Genomic DNA, 18,471 nt, shown 5'->3' on the forward strand with positions numbered 1-18,471 from the left:
ACTGCCGTGTGTGTGTTCGGTACACCCTGGTGAAGCCAGTCCACAGCCTCCATTTTGCCCTCCTGGTAGGAAGTGGGGAGGGAGTGAGCAGAGAGAGGACAACCAGTTAGTATAAGCAAAGAGATGAAGGCCGGGCCACCCGGGCGGTGGTGGCGCACGCCTTTAATCCCAGCACTCCGGAGGCAGAGGCAGGCGGATCTCTGAGTTCGAGGCCAGCCTGGTCTACAAGAGCTAGCTCCAGGACAGGCTCTAGAAACTACAGGGAAACCCTGTCTCGAAAAACCAAAAAAAAAAAAAAAAAAAAGCAAAGAGATGAAGACCCACACAGCAATGGTGACCTCAAGTGCCCCGGGGTAAAGGAACTAGGAAGGAAGTGGAGAGGAACCCACTATAGGGCTAGAGGAAGGGAGCAGGTGTAATTTTAGACCTGAGTCAAGCCTTGCAGGAGGTCACCTGCCATGTCAATCCCCTGGTCAGAGCAGGTGTGGGGGAAGAGAGAGAGAGAGAGAGAGAGAGAGAGAGAGAGAGAGAGAGAGAGAGAGAGAGAGAGAGAGCCAGAGCGCGAACCCAGGGGAAGCCCCTAAGGAAACCTCTCAGTAGCCTGGGGCAGAAGGAAGGATGGAAGAGAATGATGACATCATCTGCCCACGACGATGATGTCAAGCTCACCCTGGCTGGGTCCCATTGAGTAGAGTGAAGACACCCAGCCAGCAAGCACCATTTCTTACTCACCTTCAAGTTCCCTGGCTGTGAAGAGCCAGCAGCAGCGGGCCCATGGCTGGGGTCACCTGCTGACCATTTCCCTGCTCTTGCCCGACCCTTTAGTTGGTGGCAGTCCTGCGAGAAGTCAAATATTTGAACTTCCAGCAGCAGAAAGACATCCCCACGAGTGCGGAGACGCTCTTCTCGGAGAACGAAACCTTCCGGAAGTTCGTGGGCAACCTGGAACTCATCGTCGGCTGGTACAATGAGGTGAGCCGGTGTTGTCTTGCGTAGTATGCCACACTTGGGCGTCTGCCTATTCAAACGTGCCTCCCTTCCTTACTCATATGGAAGAAGCCACAAGGACGGTGATGACTCAGCGACACCGCGGGAAGCGCCGTCTGTGTTAGACTCGGGCTAACATTGCACAATTCTCGGTAAAGGCTTTGGAAGTTCCCGAGCTTTTGGGTAATACATACCCACGTCATCTCGCATCACGTCCATCCCTTCTGTGTAAGCAGGGAGGGGCACCTCCTGAAACCCAGGTGGGAATGACAAGGCTCTCCCCTAGTCCCTTCCATCTGGGGACCTAACACAGACATCACTGACAACTGAGAGTCCCAGGCCTTGGTTAGCCTTGAGGACAGCCTGCTCCGGCAGCAGAAACAGAAACTGTCGGTGGGCCGTGGGCGCGGAGCATAGCAGGCAGCCTGCCCCACTCTTAAATTCTACCCAGAGACAGAGAAAGGCAACATGAGAGTCTGGCCATGTACTGGAGGCTCCGTCCCCAGTCTGCGGTGCTACCGATGGCTTGGCACAGTCGGGGTGAGCCTTATGGGAGGGACATAGGATGATGGAGACACAGACGACAATTCCGGGGCCCCAGTTCCTGCCTCCTCTTTGGTCTTCTGGTCACCACGGGGTGACCTCTGCTTCGCATTCCCACCCCCATGACATCCGCTTCACCACAGGCCCTGCAGCAATTACACCAACCTCAGAATGAAACTTTGGAAGCCAAGAGCCTAAACCTCTTTAGCTTAACTTTCTCAGGTATGATCTGGAGCAGGCAAGCACAGATATTGTGGTTCCCCAGCCGTAGATTGTGGGCCAGCCCGGACTCTGGCAGGCTCTCTACTGCTGCCGTGACCTAGAGTCACACTCCAAGCAGCTCCCCGACAGCACAGACCCGACATCTTCCAGTTCTGGGTCAGAGGTGTATAACCTGTCCATTGCAGAGGACAAGTGCCAGCTTCCAAAGGCCACCACTGCCCTTGGCTAACGGCTCAGGTGTTGGTCAAGACTCTCCAGGGAAGTGGTGCCAAGGAGAGATGGCGGTCCATGTGGCAATTAATCACCAGGAATTGGCTTGTACGGTTATGGATAACGGAAGGTTCACAGTGCACTGCCCGCTAGCTGTCACCTCAGGAAGGGGCCATGTAATTCAGACAGTCTAAAACCTGAGAACCAGGAAAGCTGGTGGTGTGAATACAAAACCAATGCCAGGAGAGGTGACCAGTTGCCCCAGGGAGTGAGCCAGGAAAAGGGAACAAACTCCTCCCGTTTCAAATTCCCTTCCACTGATAACATCAAAGAAGCCTAGATGAAGCCCATCCACTTGGGGAAGGCACCCTACTGGGTCCACCCTCATGTGCCCCTTGCTAAGTCCTGCCAGAGACAGCACTGAGTAGCAGAGACGTGCCAGACAGCACCAGAAAGAGCGGCAAGAGTGCCCAGTGCCACCTCCGCTGCCCCGACAGATGCCTTACAGTATGGCGCCCAAGTACCCCAAGCATTGACCACACCTGCTGTTTCGGTGCCGGCCCTCGTTGCAGCTCAAGTGAAGGCTTGGAGGATGAGCAGGTTCCAGGGAGGTTGCAGGAGCCCAGGGCACCTCTGTTTGTGACTTTCCTTTAGCATGGCAAAGGTCAAAAGTGAAAGGGAGAGTTGGCTTAGAGATACCATACACGCCACCCCGCACAGAAAGGACCGTGGCTAGACTATACCTGAAGTGTACAGTTCCGAACACAACAGAGTGACAAGCCAGGGACCATGACCCATGTCTACGAGCCAAGCACTTACAAAGCTGCCTCCGGAAGATTGCTGCAAGTTCAAGTGCCACGTGTGATAAACACCTATAGCGCTAGTACGCAGGAGGTCGAGACGAGAGGATTGCTGTGGGTTGGATGCTAACATGGCTCAAATAATAATAATAATAATAATAATAATAATAATAATAATAATAATAATAATAATAATAATGGGCTGATGAAATAGTTCAGTGAGAAAAGTGACTGCTCTTGTTGAGTCTGGTGACCTGAAATTGGTCCCCAAGGCTCCACATGGTAGAAAGGAGAGAACTGGCACCTGCAGGCTGTCCTCTGACTGAGACGTGTGTATGAGCACACGCGTGTTCGCTCACGGTGGATGGTTCTGGTTTCTATAAGAGAGCAGGCTGAGCAAGCCACGGGGAGCAAGCCAGTGAGCAGCACTTCTCCCTGGCCTCTGCATCAGCTCCTGCCTTCACGTTCCTGCCCAACTTGAGTTCCTGTCCTGACTTCTGCAGTGATGAACAGGGATGTGGAAGTGTGAGCCAGATAAACCCTCTCCTCCTCACCTTGCTTTTTGTAATGGCGTTTCATCACGGCAGTAGCCACCCTCCCTGAGAGAGGGGTTAGCACAACAGGTCTGTGGGCTGTGCCACAGCAACCTTGTCTTCCAGACAGAAGACTCCTTGGGCCCCCGCAGCGTCATCAGCCACCAGAAGCCAGCAGCTGGAGTCAGCATACAGGGCTCCCCTGAAATCCACCCACAGGCTTTGGGCACAGACAATGGGATGGGATGACATCATCTGGGGGGGGGGGGCTCATCCTCCAAGGAAAGGCTCCACCCCTGGGAGGAGTCTCTGTTCTGTGTCTTAGACAGAGCCTGACTGGTGGCTCCCTCTTTCTTGGCTACTTCTGATTTTTTTGGTTTTGTGAATTCACCTTTTCAAGGATCAACTACTTTTTGGGTGCACGAGGCAGAGCCGGGCAGAAGCAGTGGGCTCTACGTCGTGATAAGACAGGTTCAGCCACTTCTCCCAGACCCTGGCTCCCCCAAGACATCGCTGGACTTCAGACTTAGATCCCTGACCGAGAAGAGGTTCTGCAGACAGAGCCTTCATTACACATATGTTACATATATGTTACACATATGTTTCCTGCCATTGTCCTTCTTTCTACTGCGTTGACATAGATAGCAAAGAATGAAGCATTTTCTTAACCCTCGGAAGAAATCAGAATCACATGAAATACAATGTAGTTTCGTTTTTAGAACTTTATTTTCAGTCTTTGTGTGTGTGTGTGTGTGTGTGTGTGTGTGTGTGTGTGTGAACACCATATTTATGTATTTATATGGGTATCTTTGGAGGCATCAGGCCCTCTGCAGCAGGAGTTCCACCTGTGGGCCACCTGACGTGAGTGCTGGGAATTGAACTCGGGTCCTTATGGAAGAGTAATGTGCACTCTTAACAACTGTACCGTCTCTCCAGCCCCAGCATGAAATTTAGACATAATTCCAAGATGATACCGGTTGTGGTGGCATTTGTAAGTGGCCCTTCATGCTGTTGAACTCTAGGCAGTCTAGAATCAAGATTTGGGACCAAACCCCTGACTCCGCGGCCTTCCTTCCGCAGATAAAGACAACAGTGATGGATGTGGAATTCCCACTGATCAAGTCAGAACTGGAAGCAATCGACGTCAAGCTGCTGAGCGCCGAGACGACGCTCTTCTGGAATGGCGAAAGTACCTAGGCCCCCTTTGCTCTGAGGGTTTACCTGGGCAGCCCCAGCCTCTGGCGCTCCAGGGAAGCTGCTTCTGCCTCCAGGCTCCAGAGAGTCGCTTGAATTGCTGTCATCCACCTCCTTGCCCAGGCCACAAAGCCTGCCCTTGTCACTCACAGAATGGGCAAAGGCCCTTAGGGAGTTGCCAAGAGTCCAGCCGTTTCCAGATGGGGGACCCAGACCTGGTCTTCCTCATTTCTGCCGCAGGCACTTAGCAAGTCAGTAGGGGAGACATATTATCCCTGTTGTTCAAGGCAGATGCTGAAGGAGAGGAAGGATGCGGGGTGGCGGGGTCTCCTTCCTCCATCCCACCAGCAAACGAGACATGGCCCTAACTCCCCCTGCAACCCTGGGTACCCTCTGAGGTCTGGACGAGCCACCTTCTGCTCCTCTCTTCCTCCCGAGACCTTTGCTGTGCCTTTAGCCACCCTTTTCAGTCCCACTGTGCTCCACTGTCTCAGCTGGAGGGTGGGACCAAATGTCACCATATGTAAGACATGCAGGCCCCCTTGAATGCTCCTTTAGAAAGTGGCTACATTCCTTCCCTCACCCTCCAGCTGCTGTAGAGCACAACCTTCCTCCTACCCCAGGCCCTGGCAGCTTTATGCCCAGCCTCCTCCTCCTCACTCATAGTCCCGGGAGCCTTGGGGTGAGGCAGGATCCACACACTGGGCAGTGAAGACAACCTATGACCACAGTGGCAGACTGTGAGTGACTTCCGCCATTTCACTCCAGGGAAGTCAACAAGGGCAACTTGTGCTTCGTGCTCTGGAGTGGGATGCCGCAGAAGCATCCACGTGGAGTACCGAGCCTGTCTAAGAAGGGTGTGGCTCTTTCCGGGCCCTTCCTGGGGTCATGTTGTTCGCGCTTTGTGTTGCAGATGTGTTTCAGTACATCCAGGAGATGCGGGAGGTCCTGTACAATCTGCAGAACCGGATGCAGAAAGCCAAGCAGAACATAGAAGGGATCAGACAGGCCATGCAGGTGAGTGAGCCGCCAAGGGCAAGGCTCCGGGGCTGTGTGGAGGCCTCCGGCCGGTGCTGCTGTGTGTTGGGCAGCCAGATGTTCTGAACCGTGACATCAGTGTGCTCCCAAAGCAGGAGGAGCCTGGTCCCTCGGCAGAACTGACTCAGCTCCATTCTGTTGCTCTCAGTAGACTGTGTGGGACCCTGGCTGTGCCAGGCTGGGACACAGCCAGTCAGAGAAGAGGCACCCTGCTCAATGGGAAAGACAGAAGGTAGTTCTTCCACCTCGAGCAATTTCCAGAAAGCTGAGGGACCTTTCTCTAGCCTCCCTCATGGGTCTCAGTGGCCTTCATTTGAGAAACATTTGTGGCTCTTTGTTCAAAAGGAAGTTGAGAGTACATGTGTGTTTGGTGTGTGCAAGTCTGTGCACATACATTGAATAAGTGTGTGTGTGTGTGTGTGTGTGTGTGTGCGCGCGCGCCCCCACGTGCACGTGGTGAATGAAGGTTAATATCAGGTGTCTTCCCTGGTTGCTTTCCATCTTAGCCCTTAGAGACAGGGTTCCTGAGCCTGAAGTTCCAGCTGACTAACCATGCTAGCCAATGAGTTCCAGGATGCAACCGCCCCACCCCTGCCCCTCATTGGGCTTACAGACATGCACTGGAGCACCCAGACTTTACCCCGGTGCTAGGGGTCTGAGTTGAGATCATCAGGCTTGCATGGCAAGCTTTTATCCTCCCCAGGCCAGGATGTCTTTTTAAAAACTCTTTCCTCCCGTCAGTTCTCAGATATATAATTTTATTATATGTCAAAGCCACCATGCATCCACGGGCAGGGCAGGGGGACAGGCAGCTACGAGCTAAGTATGTTAATCCTGAAGTCTCGGGAAACTGAAGAGGGGGGAATCCCGAGGTTGAGGCCCACCCAGGTGTAGGCAGGAAGACCCTGTCTCAGAAAAGCAAGCAAAGCACCAACAATAAAAACAAAAAGATGGGAGGCTGAGAGACAGCTCAGCAGCTAAGAACACTTGCTACTCCTGCAGAGGACCCGGGCTCTGTTCCCAGCACCCACACTGGGTGGCTCACAGCTACCTCTAATTCTAGCTCAGGGTATTCGACACCCTCTTCTGTTCTGTGGGCGCTCCACATATACGGTGAACATACCGACAAGCGGGCACACACACAAATAAAACGTAAAATTCAAAACAGAAGTGGAAAAGCAATGTCACCCCTCACCATTGTCTTCACTTGGATGGCACACTCGTGTCCCCAAGAGGAAGTTAGGCACAGGTGCACAGGGGGCACAGCGAAAGGCTGGCAAGGGACAAGGAGGCCCACGTCCAAGAGAACGTGGAGGAGGGGCCAGGCCAAGTGCGTCACTCTTGTGGTTTCTCGCCAGGACTGGTCAGCCAACCCCCTATTTGAGAGGAAGGACAACAAGAAGGAGGCCCTGCTGGACCTGGACGGAAGAGTGGCCAACCTGAACAAGCGCTACGCTGCCGTCAAGGATGCGGGCGTGAGAATCCAAGCCATGGTCGCGGTAAGGAGACCCTGGGGGCGGGTGGAGAATCCACGTCACAGTAAGGAGAACCTTGGGATGGGCAGGGGTGGGGTGTCTTTGGAAGCTGCTTGCTCTCTGTGGAGGTGAGAGAGCTGAACATTTTATTAAAATGACAGACAACAAGTGTAGTAATGGCCACAGAGTCTATTAGTTCTCGTCCATCCATCCATCTCTCCATCTCGTCCATCCTTCCTTCCATCCATCTGTCCATCCTTCCTTCCATCATCCATCCATACATCCTTCCTTCCATCCTTCCATCCATCCGTCTGTCCTTCCATCCATCCATCTCTCCATCTATCCTTCCTTCCTTCCTTCCATCTATCCATCCATCCATCCATCCATCCATCCTTCCATCCTTTCCTTAATCCACCCCTTCATTCATCCTCAACCCATCCACTCATGTACCCACCCATTCATCTTCCCATCTATTTATCTAGCCATCTACCCGCCCACCCACTCATCCACTCTTGTGTTCATTCACCTCCTACCCAGTTCTCCTTCCATCAATATTTCTAGCCATACATCCACCCATCCATTTACCTACTTGTTGGCCCACCCATCAACCCATCCATCCATCCATCTGTCCCTCCCCTGTACGTCAAGCCCTTTACCACGTGTGACCCAGATACTGCCAAGCATCAGAGGTACAATTGCAGAAAGGATAACTGAGGCTTCTTGTCACAAAGATGGCCACCAAAGAAAGATACAGACCAAAGACAAGATAATTGAGAGCTGTTGCTTGTGCCACAGTAGTTGTAGAAACAGCAGGTTGCTAAGAAGAATGTGGGTGGGGTCAGGGATGCTCAAGGGACAGTCTTTAGGAGGAGGTGACATCTGAGCTGAACACTAAAAGATTAGAAGAGGCATACCTTACAGGATCGGGGGGAAGCTCCTGCAGGAAAGCCTTCTATGGGAAAGAGCCCAACACATTAGAAGGACTTAAAACATCTGCTCTGAGCGTCTCTGAACCAAATGGTCAAAGACCAGGGTGATGCATCTTGTCATGGGCGTCAGTAAGATCGCAGCCAATGGTGTGCTTCCATACGCAGGAAAATGCGGAACTGTTCAGAGCAGATACGACTGGCCAGTCCTGGAAGGACTATGTCAACTATATCGACAGCATGGTCTTAGACGAGTTTGACCACTTCATCCGCAAATCTCTGAACTACTTGATGGACAACATGACTACGGATGTGAGTTATTGGTGTGTGTGTGTGTGTGAGTGTGTGCATGCATGTGTGTGTGTGCGTGTGTGCGTGCGTGTGTGTGTGCGTGTTTGTGTGTGTGTGAGTGTGTGTGTGTGAGTGTGTGTTTGTGTGTGTGTTTGTGTGTGTGTGCGTGTGTGTGTGAGTGTGTGTTTGTGTGTGTGTGCGTGCGTGTGTGTGAGTGTGTGTTTGCGTGTGTGTGAGTGTGTGCGTGTGAGTGTGTGTTTGTGTGTGTGTGTGTGTGTGTGTGTGTGTGAGAGAGAGAGAGAGAGAGAGAGAGAGAGAGAGATTGGTGTTGGAATCCATGCTTCTGAATTGCTTGATGAAAAAGCAGGCAGTTTTGTGGATTAATAGACTTTTAAGTCTGTTTGTGGTACCCAGATTGCCCTGGTTTTAAAACTAAAGGTCCCGCATGCCAGAGAACACCTCCAATCCCAGGCCCTCAGGACAACTGGTCACCTGAGATCTGCTATAACCCAAATGCACTGTAGGGTCCCTGACCAGGTCTGAGAAAATGCTTCCACCTTGCTGCCAGGTAATGCCAGACAGCCCTGTTCCCTTCTCATGGTTATGACAGAAGGGGCTCTTCCCTGTGATGTCAGCAGCTTCACTTCTGTGTCACCGAGGTGTGCTAGTGAGTCCCACTGAGTTGTGTCCTCTGGGGGGATAGCGCCTTCCCTATCGTGCCCTGGGTTATAGACAATAGACGAATACGCAGCTCACAGTCTAAGGTCAGCCAGTGGCCCTGCTGGAGCAGACCTTAATGTTGTATCATTTCATGGAGGAAGAAGGAAAGGCCAAAGGTAGAGGCTGGCAGCGTCAAGTCTACTGTGGTCAGAATCCAGTCTTAGGGTCAGAGTTCTGCCCATCTGCCCACACAGGCTTATTGAAAGGCCCATGTCAACCATAGCCCTGACAAACTGTAGACCCAGAAGTCTTTTGGTGCCAGCAGGCCTTACTCCCAGCTGTAAGGGTCACAAAACAGCCCACATCCTTGTTAAGCATCAGTGGTAAACTGTCAAGGTGTCATTTACAGCGGCAGATCAAGGGGCTTCACCATCAGAACCATGAAGATTCCTCCTTTACCCTGCCAGAGAGTTCCCAGTAGCCGTGGCCTCCTGGCAGGAGCCAGACTCTGCATTAGTGTTCAGAAAAGCCCGGCCATCCTTTATGCTGACTGACCACTGATACCCTGAAGCCTCTCAACGCTAGCAAATAGCTCCCCTGGTCATAGAGAACTTGCAGGAAGGGGGCAGCGTCTGCCACAGATCTGATGGGGCCTGAGACCGAGGTGACCACAGAAAGGACAGCCTAGCCACTTGTGGGCCGTGGCACACAACCCAAGAGTCCCTGATATAATGGGAAGAGCCCCAGAGTAAAGCTCGGTAGCTCTCCTGGAAGATGGGACCCATGCCCTGTGACTCTGCAGCCTCACCAGAGGCATCCAGATATGGACTGGCTGCAGCGGTGTGGGGAGACGAGGACTTGCCTAGCCCTACACACTTGTGTCCTAGGAGTGACGGGCAGCCTCTGTCTCCATCCTAAGTAATGGTAATCCTGGCTTCCCATGAAATGACTCTTCCAGGGCCAGGCAGCGGGGGACTGGCAGCACTGAGCTCAGCCATCTGCTTTCGGGCACACTCTTCCCCAGCCTGTCCTTGCTGCCTCGAGCCCACGGCTGTGCACCGGGCTGACGTAGTCTGAGCCAGCAAGCGAGAGCCACTTATTAACTGGAGCCCGGAGTGGGCAGCTGGGCCTCATTTAGCAGCAGCCGAGACCCTAAGCCCCCCCACCCCATGACTTGTTTCAGGAGAGCATCGCTCCCCTGTTTGAGATCCGCATGGAGCTGGATGACGAAGGGCTGACCTACAACCCGTCTCTGGAGATGGGCGGAGAGGATGGCTTCCTGGTGCTGATCGAGGGCCTGATCAATGACCTCTACAATGTGGCCAGGCTCATCCCTCGCCTGGCCAAGGGCAGAATCAACTACAAGGTCAGCCTCAGTCCATTGCCACCTTTCTGTGTCTCCCTGCTTGTGCGGGTACCAGCTGGTTATGGCCTAGCTCAGCAGAGTCTGATGATGACAGCTCAGAAAACGATCGGTGTGGGGTTATGTCCTGTCGGGTTGCCAGACCTGTGTCTGCAGCTGGGAAGCAGAGAGTGATGGATTTTGGTACTCAGTGGGCTTTCTCCCTGATAAGCAGTCTGGGAATGGTGTCGCCTGCGTTCAGCCACTCTAGAAGTCTCCACAGCCGTACCCAGAGAGGACTCTAAAGCTGGTCAGGCTGACGATGGAGATTAACCCTCCCAGATTCCATCTGCTACCGTCCCCACCAGCCTGATCTGAGTGTATTGATTGCCGAGTGTGGTCCGATTCTGGGCGCAGGAGTCTGACGTGGGGAAGCAGGCAGACCGCTAGGACATTTGTGGGTACAGTGGAACACAAATTGGAGATAGTTCCAGTGTCCCCCCCAGACTGGAGCCGTCTGATGGATAGTCTGTCCCCCCCAGACTGGAGCCATCTGATGATAGTCTGTCCCCCCCAGACTGGAGCCCTCTGATGATAGTCTGTCCCCCAGACTGGAGCCATCTGATGATAGTCTGTCCCTCCCCCCAGACTGGAGCCGTCTGATGATAGTCTGTCCCCCCCAAGACTGGAGCCATCTGATGATAGTCTGTCCCCCAGACTGGAGCCGTCTGATGATAGTCTGTCCCCCAGACTGGAGCCGTCTGATGATAGTCTGTCCCCCCCCCAGACTGGAGCCATCTGATGATAGTCTGTCCCCCAGACTGGAGCCGTCTGATGATAGTCTGTCCCCCAGACTGGAGCCGTCTGATGATAGTCTGTCCCCCAGACTGGAGCCGTCTGATGATAGTCTGTCCCCTCGCTGAGTACTTACAAGGAACCAGACCCGGGAAGATGTCCTGATTACCATACACCTGTGAGGCTGGGGCACTGTTTCCACTGGGATCTCATCTAAGCCGACAGAAACAAGTCTTTCTGTGGGTGCACACTGAACTTTTGAGTGCCTACTGGTGGCAGCCAGGATGAGGGCAAGGGGATACGAGGACAGGTGTCATGAAGAGGGGTATCAGGTGACTTTTCCTGGGGAGACCAGAACAAATGTCAGTCCACCTCAGATAGAGTACTGACAGTAACCTGGAGAGCCCGCCCCACTCAAGTCTAGCTTAGTGAGCCAGTGAGCTTATTGGGTTTGCTGACAGAATTGTGGGTTGCTCAAGGCAGCTGTGTCCCCAAAAAGCCCACCCAAGTACGGGTGACAACTCATGAAAGCTTCATCTCTGGAGCGACCTGCAGGAATTGTAGGCAGCCTGTCAGTAGGAGAGTGCCTTGCCACTAGTTACTGCTCAAATGACCTGGGCAATCCATCTTTGTGGATCCTGTAAGCATCAGGAGTTTCCTAGCCCTGGTGAGTTTCCTCTGCCTCCTGAGTCCTGGGGGAGCCGCCTCGGAGAAGGAATGTTTGATCCTGGAAAATAGCTGCACAACATGGAGCCATTTTCTCCTCTAGGTTTCTGCCTCATTGGCACTGCCCAGTGGTGCAGATTCTCCAGTAGCAAGTAGTTCAAAGGCGGTGTCCCTTGTGTGCAGGGAGGGAGGGATGTGTGTGCACTTGCGTGCTTTTACTAGAAGATTTAAAGTTACGCAATGAAGAACTAGTGAAGGACAGAAGGACTTCAAGAGAAAAATAAAAATGAGACTTAACAGAAATCGTTAAACGTTTAGAAATGTACAAAAACAAAACACCGCCCTCCCTGGCGTTCCTAGCCAGAAGCAGGGCTCCAGCTGGGAGTGAGTGTCCAGTGCAGGTCTCTGCAGAGCATAGTGAGGAACTTACAGACCTCATAAACGGCCAGGTGCAGACCCAAGCACCTTCCATCTCTCTTAGGTAACCCTGACTGAGATTTACCAGGAGGGTGATCTTCTGGGTTTGTTACTGTTTGTCAAATGCTGCCCACTCCCACCCAAAATAGTCCATGCGAGCCCTGTCTGTGTCCCCATTGCCCTTCCCGGCACACGTCACCCAGCCAAGGTCTGTGCAAATACAAAATGGATGAGCTGACACCCCAAGTCACCGTGGGTGAGACAGACCAAAGTCGCCCTCACCAAAACGTCTACCAAGGGGGCACTGCACCCTGGCAGCCCCTCCTCATCCGGGTTACTTAAGAGCACCTTCATCCATAGCAAGCTACTCTTCCAGGTTGGGGGCAAACCTGTGATTCATCAAAGCAAATGTCCCATCCATTGTCCCCACTCCTACGCCTGCAGACAGACCTGGAGGACATTACAGACCTCATTGAGATGCGGGAGGAAGTGTCCAGCCTGGTCATTGGGGCCATGAAGGTGGCTGAGGAGTACCAGGACTCCTTCGAGAGATACTCCTACCTCTGGGTGGATGACCTTCAAGAGTTTATGAAGAACTTCCTCATCTTTGGGCACGCGCCCACCCCTGAGGAGCTGGACATGCGGGTGGACGATACCATCCCCAAGACGCCACCCAGCCTGGCTCAGTTCCAGCAGCAGGTGTGTGCCCTGGAACTGTGTGCATTGTCCTCCCCTGTGCCCTCTCCTGCATCTTCCGGTGGACGGTCTCAGAGCCTCATTTGAAACCTGGGTCATGCATGATTAAGATGTGGGTTTTACAGCCGCTCGGGGCTGATGAGGCTAGGAGGAGTGCCATGCTATACCACACCACGCCACACGGGGGAGCACTAGTGTCCCAGGAGGGTTTCTCTAGGCCAAGGCTCTGAGAAGAGCCTTCAGCAGGCTTCAGTTAGCTTGGTGAGTTGGCTCCTGTGCTGAGCTGGCTGGTGTTCTGTCCTGTGTGACTAGGACAGGGGACTGTTGACCCTGAGCGTAAGACTCTGTGAGAGCTCAGTAAGAGTCCCACACTCAGGCCGGCTCTAGGCAAGGGGTTTGCTGTCCAGGAATCGGCCTCCAGGGTCAGCAAGGGCCCAGGTGTCGGAGCATCTGGAATCCAAACAATGAGACAGTCCCCACAGATCTCCAAACTGAGTGAGAGAGGACCCTCACTTGCAAGTGAGAGGGAGCCACCTCACTGGGATGGGGTGGCCCAGATTGGGCAAGCGCTTCCTTCAGGAGTCCCCCAATGCTCCCGAAGGCCTGCTGTTGTCACCCAGTCCTGTTCCCCTTCGTCTGACTGTCCCCTTGTAGCGGTGGAGCAGAAGGCACCCTGGGATGTTGGCACAAGGGTAAACAAGTAGCTGGGTGGTGTTAGCACCCTGGGCTACCAGGCTGCCCTTCAGAGTCAGACAGAAAGCAGTGCTGGCTCTCAGAGTAAGCGCGGCCATGGCTGATGGAGCCCACGGCCTGTGTTGGACAGATCGACTCCTACGAGAAACTGTACGAGGAGGTGTCCAGGTGTGAGAACACCAAGGTTTTCCATGGCTGGCTGCAGTGTGACTGCCGCCCCTTCAAGCAGGCCTTGCTCAACACCATCAAGCGCTGGAGTCTGTTGTTCAAGCGATACCTGAGCAACCACGTCATCAACAGGTGAGACCGCGACCCACTGTGGAGACACCCAAGTCTCCCCGGGACAGCCTGGGAGAGAAACCAGGAACTTCACCAATGGGGCCTTCCACCTCTGCTTGTGGTTAGGTGTGTGACCAGTCTGGGGCAGGTAGGATGGGGAAGCTGAGGGGGGAAGCCACGTAGCCCTCATGCTCACTGTGAGGAAGCCTTGGGTCTGGCGGGAAGGCTGCTGGGACAGCCCGCCAGTAGTTGTAGCATCAGGGCAGCAACATGAGCGTGCGCTCCAGCTGAGCCCATCTGGGAAGCCCGCTGGCCACTCTGAGCTGTGGCTTTAAGTCGGGGCTCAAGAACCAGCCTGGTCTAAGCTGCTAGGATCTTTGTGCATCTAGGCTGAGGGGGGGGGCATATGGGGGAAGCGGCTGTCCCTTCTAAGGTGGCACCTTGCATGGTAGTCAAGTGTCCTTACTAAGCTGACATTGAGGTGGCACCCCAGGAGGAGTCAAATCCTCTCAGAGCGTCCCCTTTCCCCGCAGTCTTGCTGACCTTGAAGGCTTCATGACCATCACTCGATCGGGCCTCAAGAAGCCACTAAAGGAGGGAGACTATGATGGGCTGGTGGAGGTGATGGGGCACTTGATGAAGGTCAAGGAGAGGCAGGTGGCCACCGACAGCATGTTTGAGCCCCTGAAGCAGACCATCGAACTGCTCAAGACCTATGGGGAAGAGATGCCGGAGGAGACCTACTTGAAGCTCCAGGTAGGGCCAGGCGGAGTGGTACAGGGGAGCTGTGCCGGGTCACCGCAGGCTTGGCACCTGCTAGACTCTGCGGTCCCAGAGGTATTGAGGCAGGTGACAGCGTCCTCCCAGAGAACAGGGCCACGATGGTCCCAGAGGCCTGGGACAGCCTACTGATGGTTCCATGGGGTTAAAACGATCCCCATGTCCCACGTCTCCTCTGCAGTGTGGCGGTCACTCCAGGTGGGTGTGAAAGCTGATGGAGACCAGGGCAGAGAGAGTCCCTGAAGAGAGCGATCGAAGAGGGGGGCAGAAGCTCTCTAGGTCTTGCCGTTTACTACTCACATGCCATGTGTAGATGGAGTCTTCATTTCCTGGCCGCCCAGACCCAAAATAATCACACAGAAACTATATAAATTTCAGTACTGTGTGGCCAATAGCTTAAGCATATTTCTAGCTAGCTCTTACATTTCAAATTAACCCATTTCTATTATTTTATATTTTACCACAAGGCTTGTGGTTTACCGGTAGCAGGCGTCTTTCTCCTCCGGCGACTACACGGCCTCTCCCTGACTCTGCCTTCTTTCCTCCTCTATATGCTTGGAATTCCCGCCTTACTCAATTCTGCCCTGCTGTAGGCCAAAGCGCCTTTATTCGTTGACCAATGGTATTCAAAGCATACAGAGGGGAATCACACAAAAGACATCCATTGTCAACACGGAAGAAGTCTCTGTTGCAGGGATATAGGCTGAGCAGGATGGGGGAAGTCCGTCTGTAGGAGCCCTCTAAGGAGGCTCTGCCTTTCCCATCTCCTCCCAAGCCCATCAGCTAACTAACATCGCTCCCTCCTCCCCTCCTTCCCTCCTTCCTTCCCTCCCTCCCTTCCTCCCTCCCTCCCTCCCTCCCTTCCTCCCTCCCTCCCACTCTCCCACTGCCCAGCTGCACCTGCTCTAGCCACTGTCCACATCCACGGCTCAGGAGCAACAAGAGACATGGAACCACAGACCCATGGCCCCACAGTGCTGTCTGCCAGGGTGGCCTTGTGCTGTCGAGGGTCCCAGAGTTGGTTAGGTGTGAACCTTAAGCAACAGGCTCACGTCTGCCCCACTCAAGGTCCAGATGAAGCCTGTGGCCAGTTCCTAGGGGCTCCCAGGCCGTGCCAGGGGACAGCTTGGTGTGTAAGGGTACCACGTACAGTGGACTAAGTAGGAATGTCTTAGGATGCTCAGTGGGGTTGATGGCCTGGATGTTATCACTTTCTAATTCCTGATTCTGGGTCCTTAGCCTGATAGACACAGACCTCTGCCTAGATAAAAGGCTTTGAACTATATACTGGTGGACGGGCACACATGCACAAATGTATACACAGGCGCTCCCATGCACACATGAGCATACAGTCACTTTCATAGGTACACACATGCATACACATGCACAAATACATACTTAGGCACACATGAATACACACACACACTCGTATGCACAGTGTACATCGTAGGTAGGTTCAAGCCGATCAACACAATGAAGGTTGGAAGAACTTCTGGTTGGTGGAGGACACAGAGCTCGGTTCACCATTCTAGGGCTGAGCGGGGACCACATGAGCACTCACTCCACTTTAGAGGTGGCTCCTGAGCCTGCAGTTATCTCACGACAGAGCGTCTACAAAGGGAGACATGGGGGGCTAGGGAGACAGCCTGGCTGCTTTCGCAGAGGACCTGGGTTCAGTTCCCAGTACCCACACGGCAGCTCACAATCACCTCTAACTCCAGTTCCAGGGGATCCGACCCCTCCTCTGCCCTCTTCAGGTGCTGCACACGTGTGGCACACATACCTACATGCAGGCAAACACCAGACACACCTCCCTGGCCTTCGTCTCCAACAGGAGCTGCCAGAGCAATGGACCAACACCAAGAAGCTGGCCATTCAGGTGAAGCAGAACGTGGCTCCCCTCCAGGCCAACGAGGTTAACATCCTGCGGCGCAAGTGCCAGCAGTTTGAGGTAGCCTGACAGGGCCTGGGTTGAGGGTGTGGCAGTGGTGGCAGTGCACCGGGTGTCCTGAGCCCGGCGGGGCCTGAGCCCCCTCCCTTGCTCTCTTTCAGCTCAAGCAGCACGAATTCAGGGAGAAGTTCAGACGCGATGCCCCCTTCTCCTTCAGTGACCCCGACCCCTACAAGTCTCTGAATAAGGTACTTACGTGCTGTGCTGAGGTCCGAGTAGTGGCTCTGGGAGCCTTGTGGAGTACTGGTCTTCTCTCAAGTCTTTACTCTTGCACATAGGAGTGTGACATAAATGGGACTGCCCTCGGGCCAAGCATGTGTGTGGGACTCTGTGTGTGTGTGTGTGTGTGTGTGTGTGTGTATGTGTGTGTGCGCACGCATGTGCATGTGTAAGTGTGGACATGTTGATTAGCCTCCACTCTATGCACTGCTTAGAAAGCTATTCCAGGGCCAATGCCCATGGTCATACAGACGTCCTGCAAGGCTGCCTTTGTCACGCTCATGCCCAGCTACCTTCCCACGAAGCAGTGTCCTGTCACCTGGACTTAACTCCTGTCCCTTCCTCTCCCGGCCAACCAGCTGCCAGGTATTGCCTGTGCCCCCACTCTGTTCTCACTGCCCAGAAGTTAGAGTCAGCATCCGACACTTGGGTCCACAGCCACAGCCTGGCCATCTTTCCCCGGCCAAGGAAGATCCTCCCAGGGCAGGAACGCTTGGGGTTCTCAGAGCCTGGGTCAGCTCTGAGCCTCTTAGGCCTCCTGCACCCACTCCAGGGTCCAGACCTGGGGGACCTCAGCTTGCTCGGTGAACCCCACAAGGTCCTTCCAGTAGCCTCACATTTCCTGTGCCCTACGCGCCCGTTCTTAGGGTCAAGTTCTCCTTTTCTTCATGGCCACTTCACATGTGGCTCATTCCCTGAGCCACAATCTCAATGCCACCACCTCCGCCTTAAAGCAATCCTGTGTTGCTCTTGTCAGTTTTAATATATGAAACTATGGTATGGAAGTGGTGGGTGCTGGGGGATCGATCCCCACAAGGACTGATGTTGGGGGAAGTGATCGCTTGCTTGTCCCAGCCACCCAGAACCAAAATAACCACACAGAACCTGTATTAATTAAATCACTGTTTGGCCCATTAGCTCTAGCTTCTCATTGGCTAACTCTTACATCTTAGTTTAACCCATTTCTATTAATCTGTGTATTACCACGAGGGCATGGCCTACCAGTAGAGTTTCAGCACGTCTATATCCGGTGGTGGCTCCATGGCTTCTCTCCCTCTCTCTCCCCCTCTTCTTTCTCCCAACATTCAGTCCAGTTTTCCCCACCTACCTAAGTTTTGTCCTAACAACAGGCCAAGGTGGTTTCTTTATTCATTAACCAATAAAAGCAACATATAGACAGAAGAACCTCCCACACCAAACTGAGGCACTTGGGCTGCAGTGGTACATACCAGTCATCTCAGCTCTGGAAAGGTATAGGCAAGAGAGTCGGGAGTTCAAGGACAGCTTCAGCTTCAGAGAAAGTTTAGGTCACCCTGGGCTCCAGGAGACCATATCTCCAAAACAAGTTAAGGAATAAAAGGCAGCATGGATATGCCACAGCCTGCACAGCCTAGGGGTGACCTAACCGGCTCCCCACGGAATGCTGTTATTTGTATTCTGAGAAATAAATCTTGCCTAAAGACCAGAGGCAAAGCTAAAGCCACTAACTTTCAGGCAATGGTGACACACACCTATAATTCCAGGATTTGGGAGACAGAGTCAAGTCTATGAGTTCAAGGCCACCCTGGGTTACCCAAAATTGATGCAGAAACAGATCCAGGTGGTGGTGGCTCCCACCTTTAATCCCAGTCCTAGGGAGTCACACACCTTTAATCCCAGCACTAGAGGGAATATAAAATAGGAAGAGAGAGAGAGCCTTATTCTGTTTAGTTTCTAGTCACCCAGCCTTGGTAGAGGTAAGACGTCTCTAATGG

General features: G+C 53.5%; 1 protein-coding gene across 1 annotated transcript in view; it reads left to right on the forward strand.

Moving 5' to 3' along the window:
* Dnah17 (dynein axonemal heavy chain 17) overlaps positions 1–18,471 on the forward strand; it is a 110,694-nt gene that overhangs the window by 12,956 nt on the left and 79,267 nt on the right. The window contains exons 13-23 of the mRNA XM_038325776.1: positions 826–972; positions 4,376–4,484; positions 5,403–5,506; positions 6,886–7,026; positions 8,097–8,240; positions 10,063–10,245; positions 12,544–12,798; positions 13,619–13,788; positions 14,301–14,523; positions 16,382–16,498; positions 16,600–16,686. Of these exons, the coding sequence (XP_038181704.1) occupies positions 826–972; positions 4,376–4,484; positions 5,403–5,506; positions 6,886–7,026; positions 8,097–8,240; positions 10,063–10,245; positions 12,544–12,798; positions 13,619–13,788; positions 14,301–14,523; positions 16,382–16,498; positions 16,600–16,686 (1,680 nt within the window). The remainder of the gene's footprint in view (positions 1–825; positions 973–4,375; positions 4,485–5,402; positions 5,507–6,885; positions 7,027–8,096; positions 8,241–10,062; positions 10,246–12,543; positions 12,799–13,618; positions 13,789–14,300; positions 14,524–16,381; positions 16,499–16,599; positions 16,687–18,471) is intronic.

The sequence above is a fragment of the Arvicola amphibius genome, chromosome 4 (assembly GCF_903992535.2).
Source record: "Arvicola amphibius chromosome 4, mArvAmp1.2, whole genome shotgun sequence".
Classification (NCBI taxonomy): Eukaryota; Metazoa; Chordata; class Mammalia; order Rodentia; family Cricetidae; genus Arvicola; species Arvicola amphibius.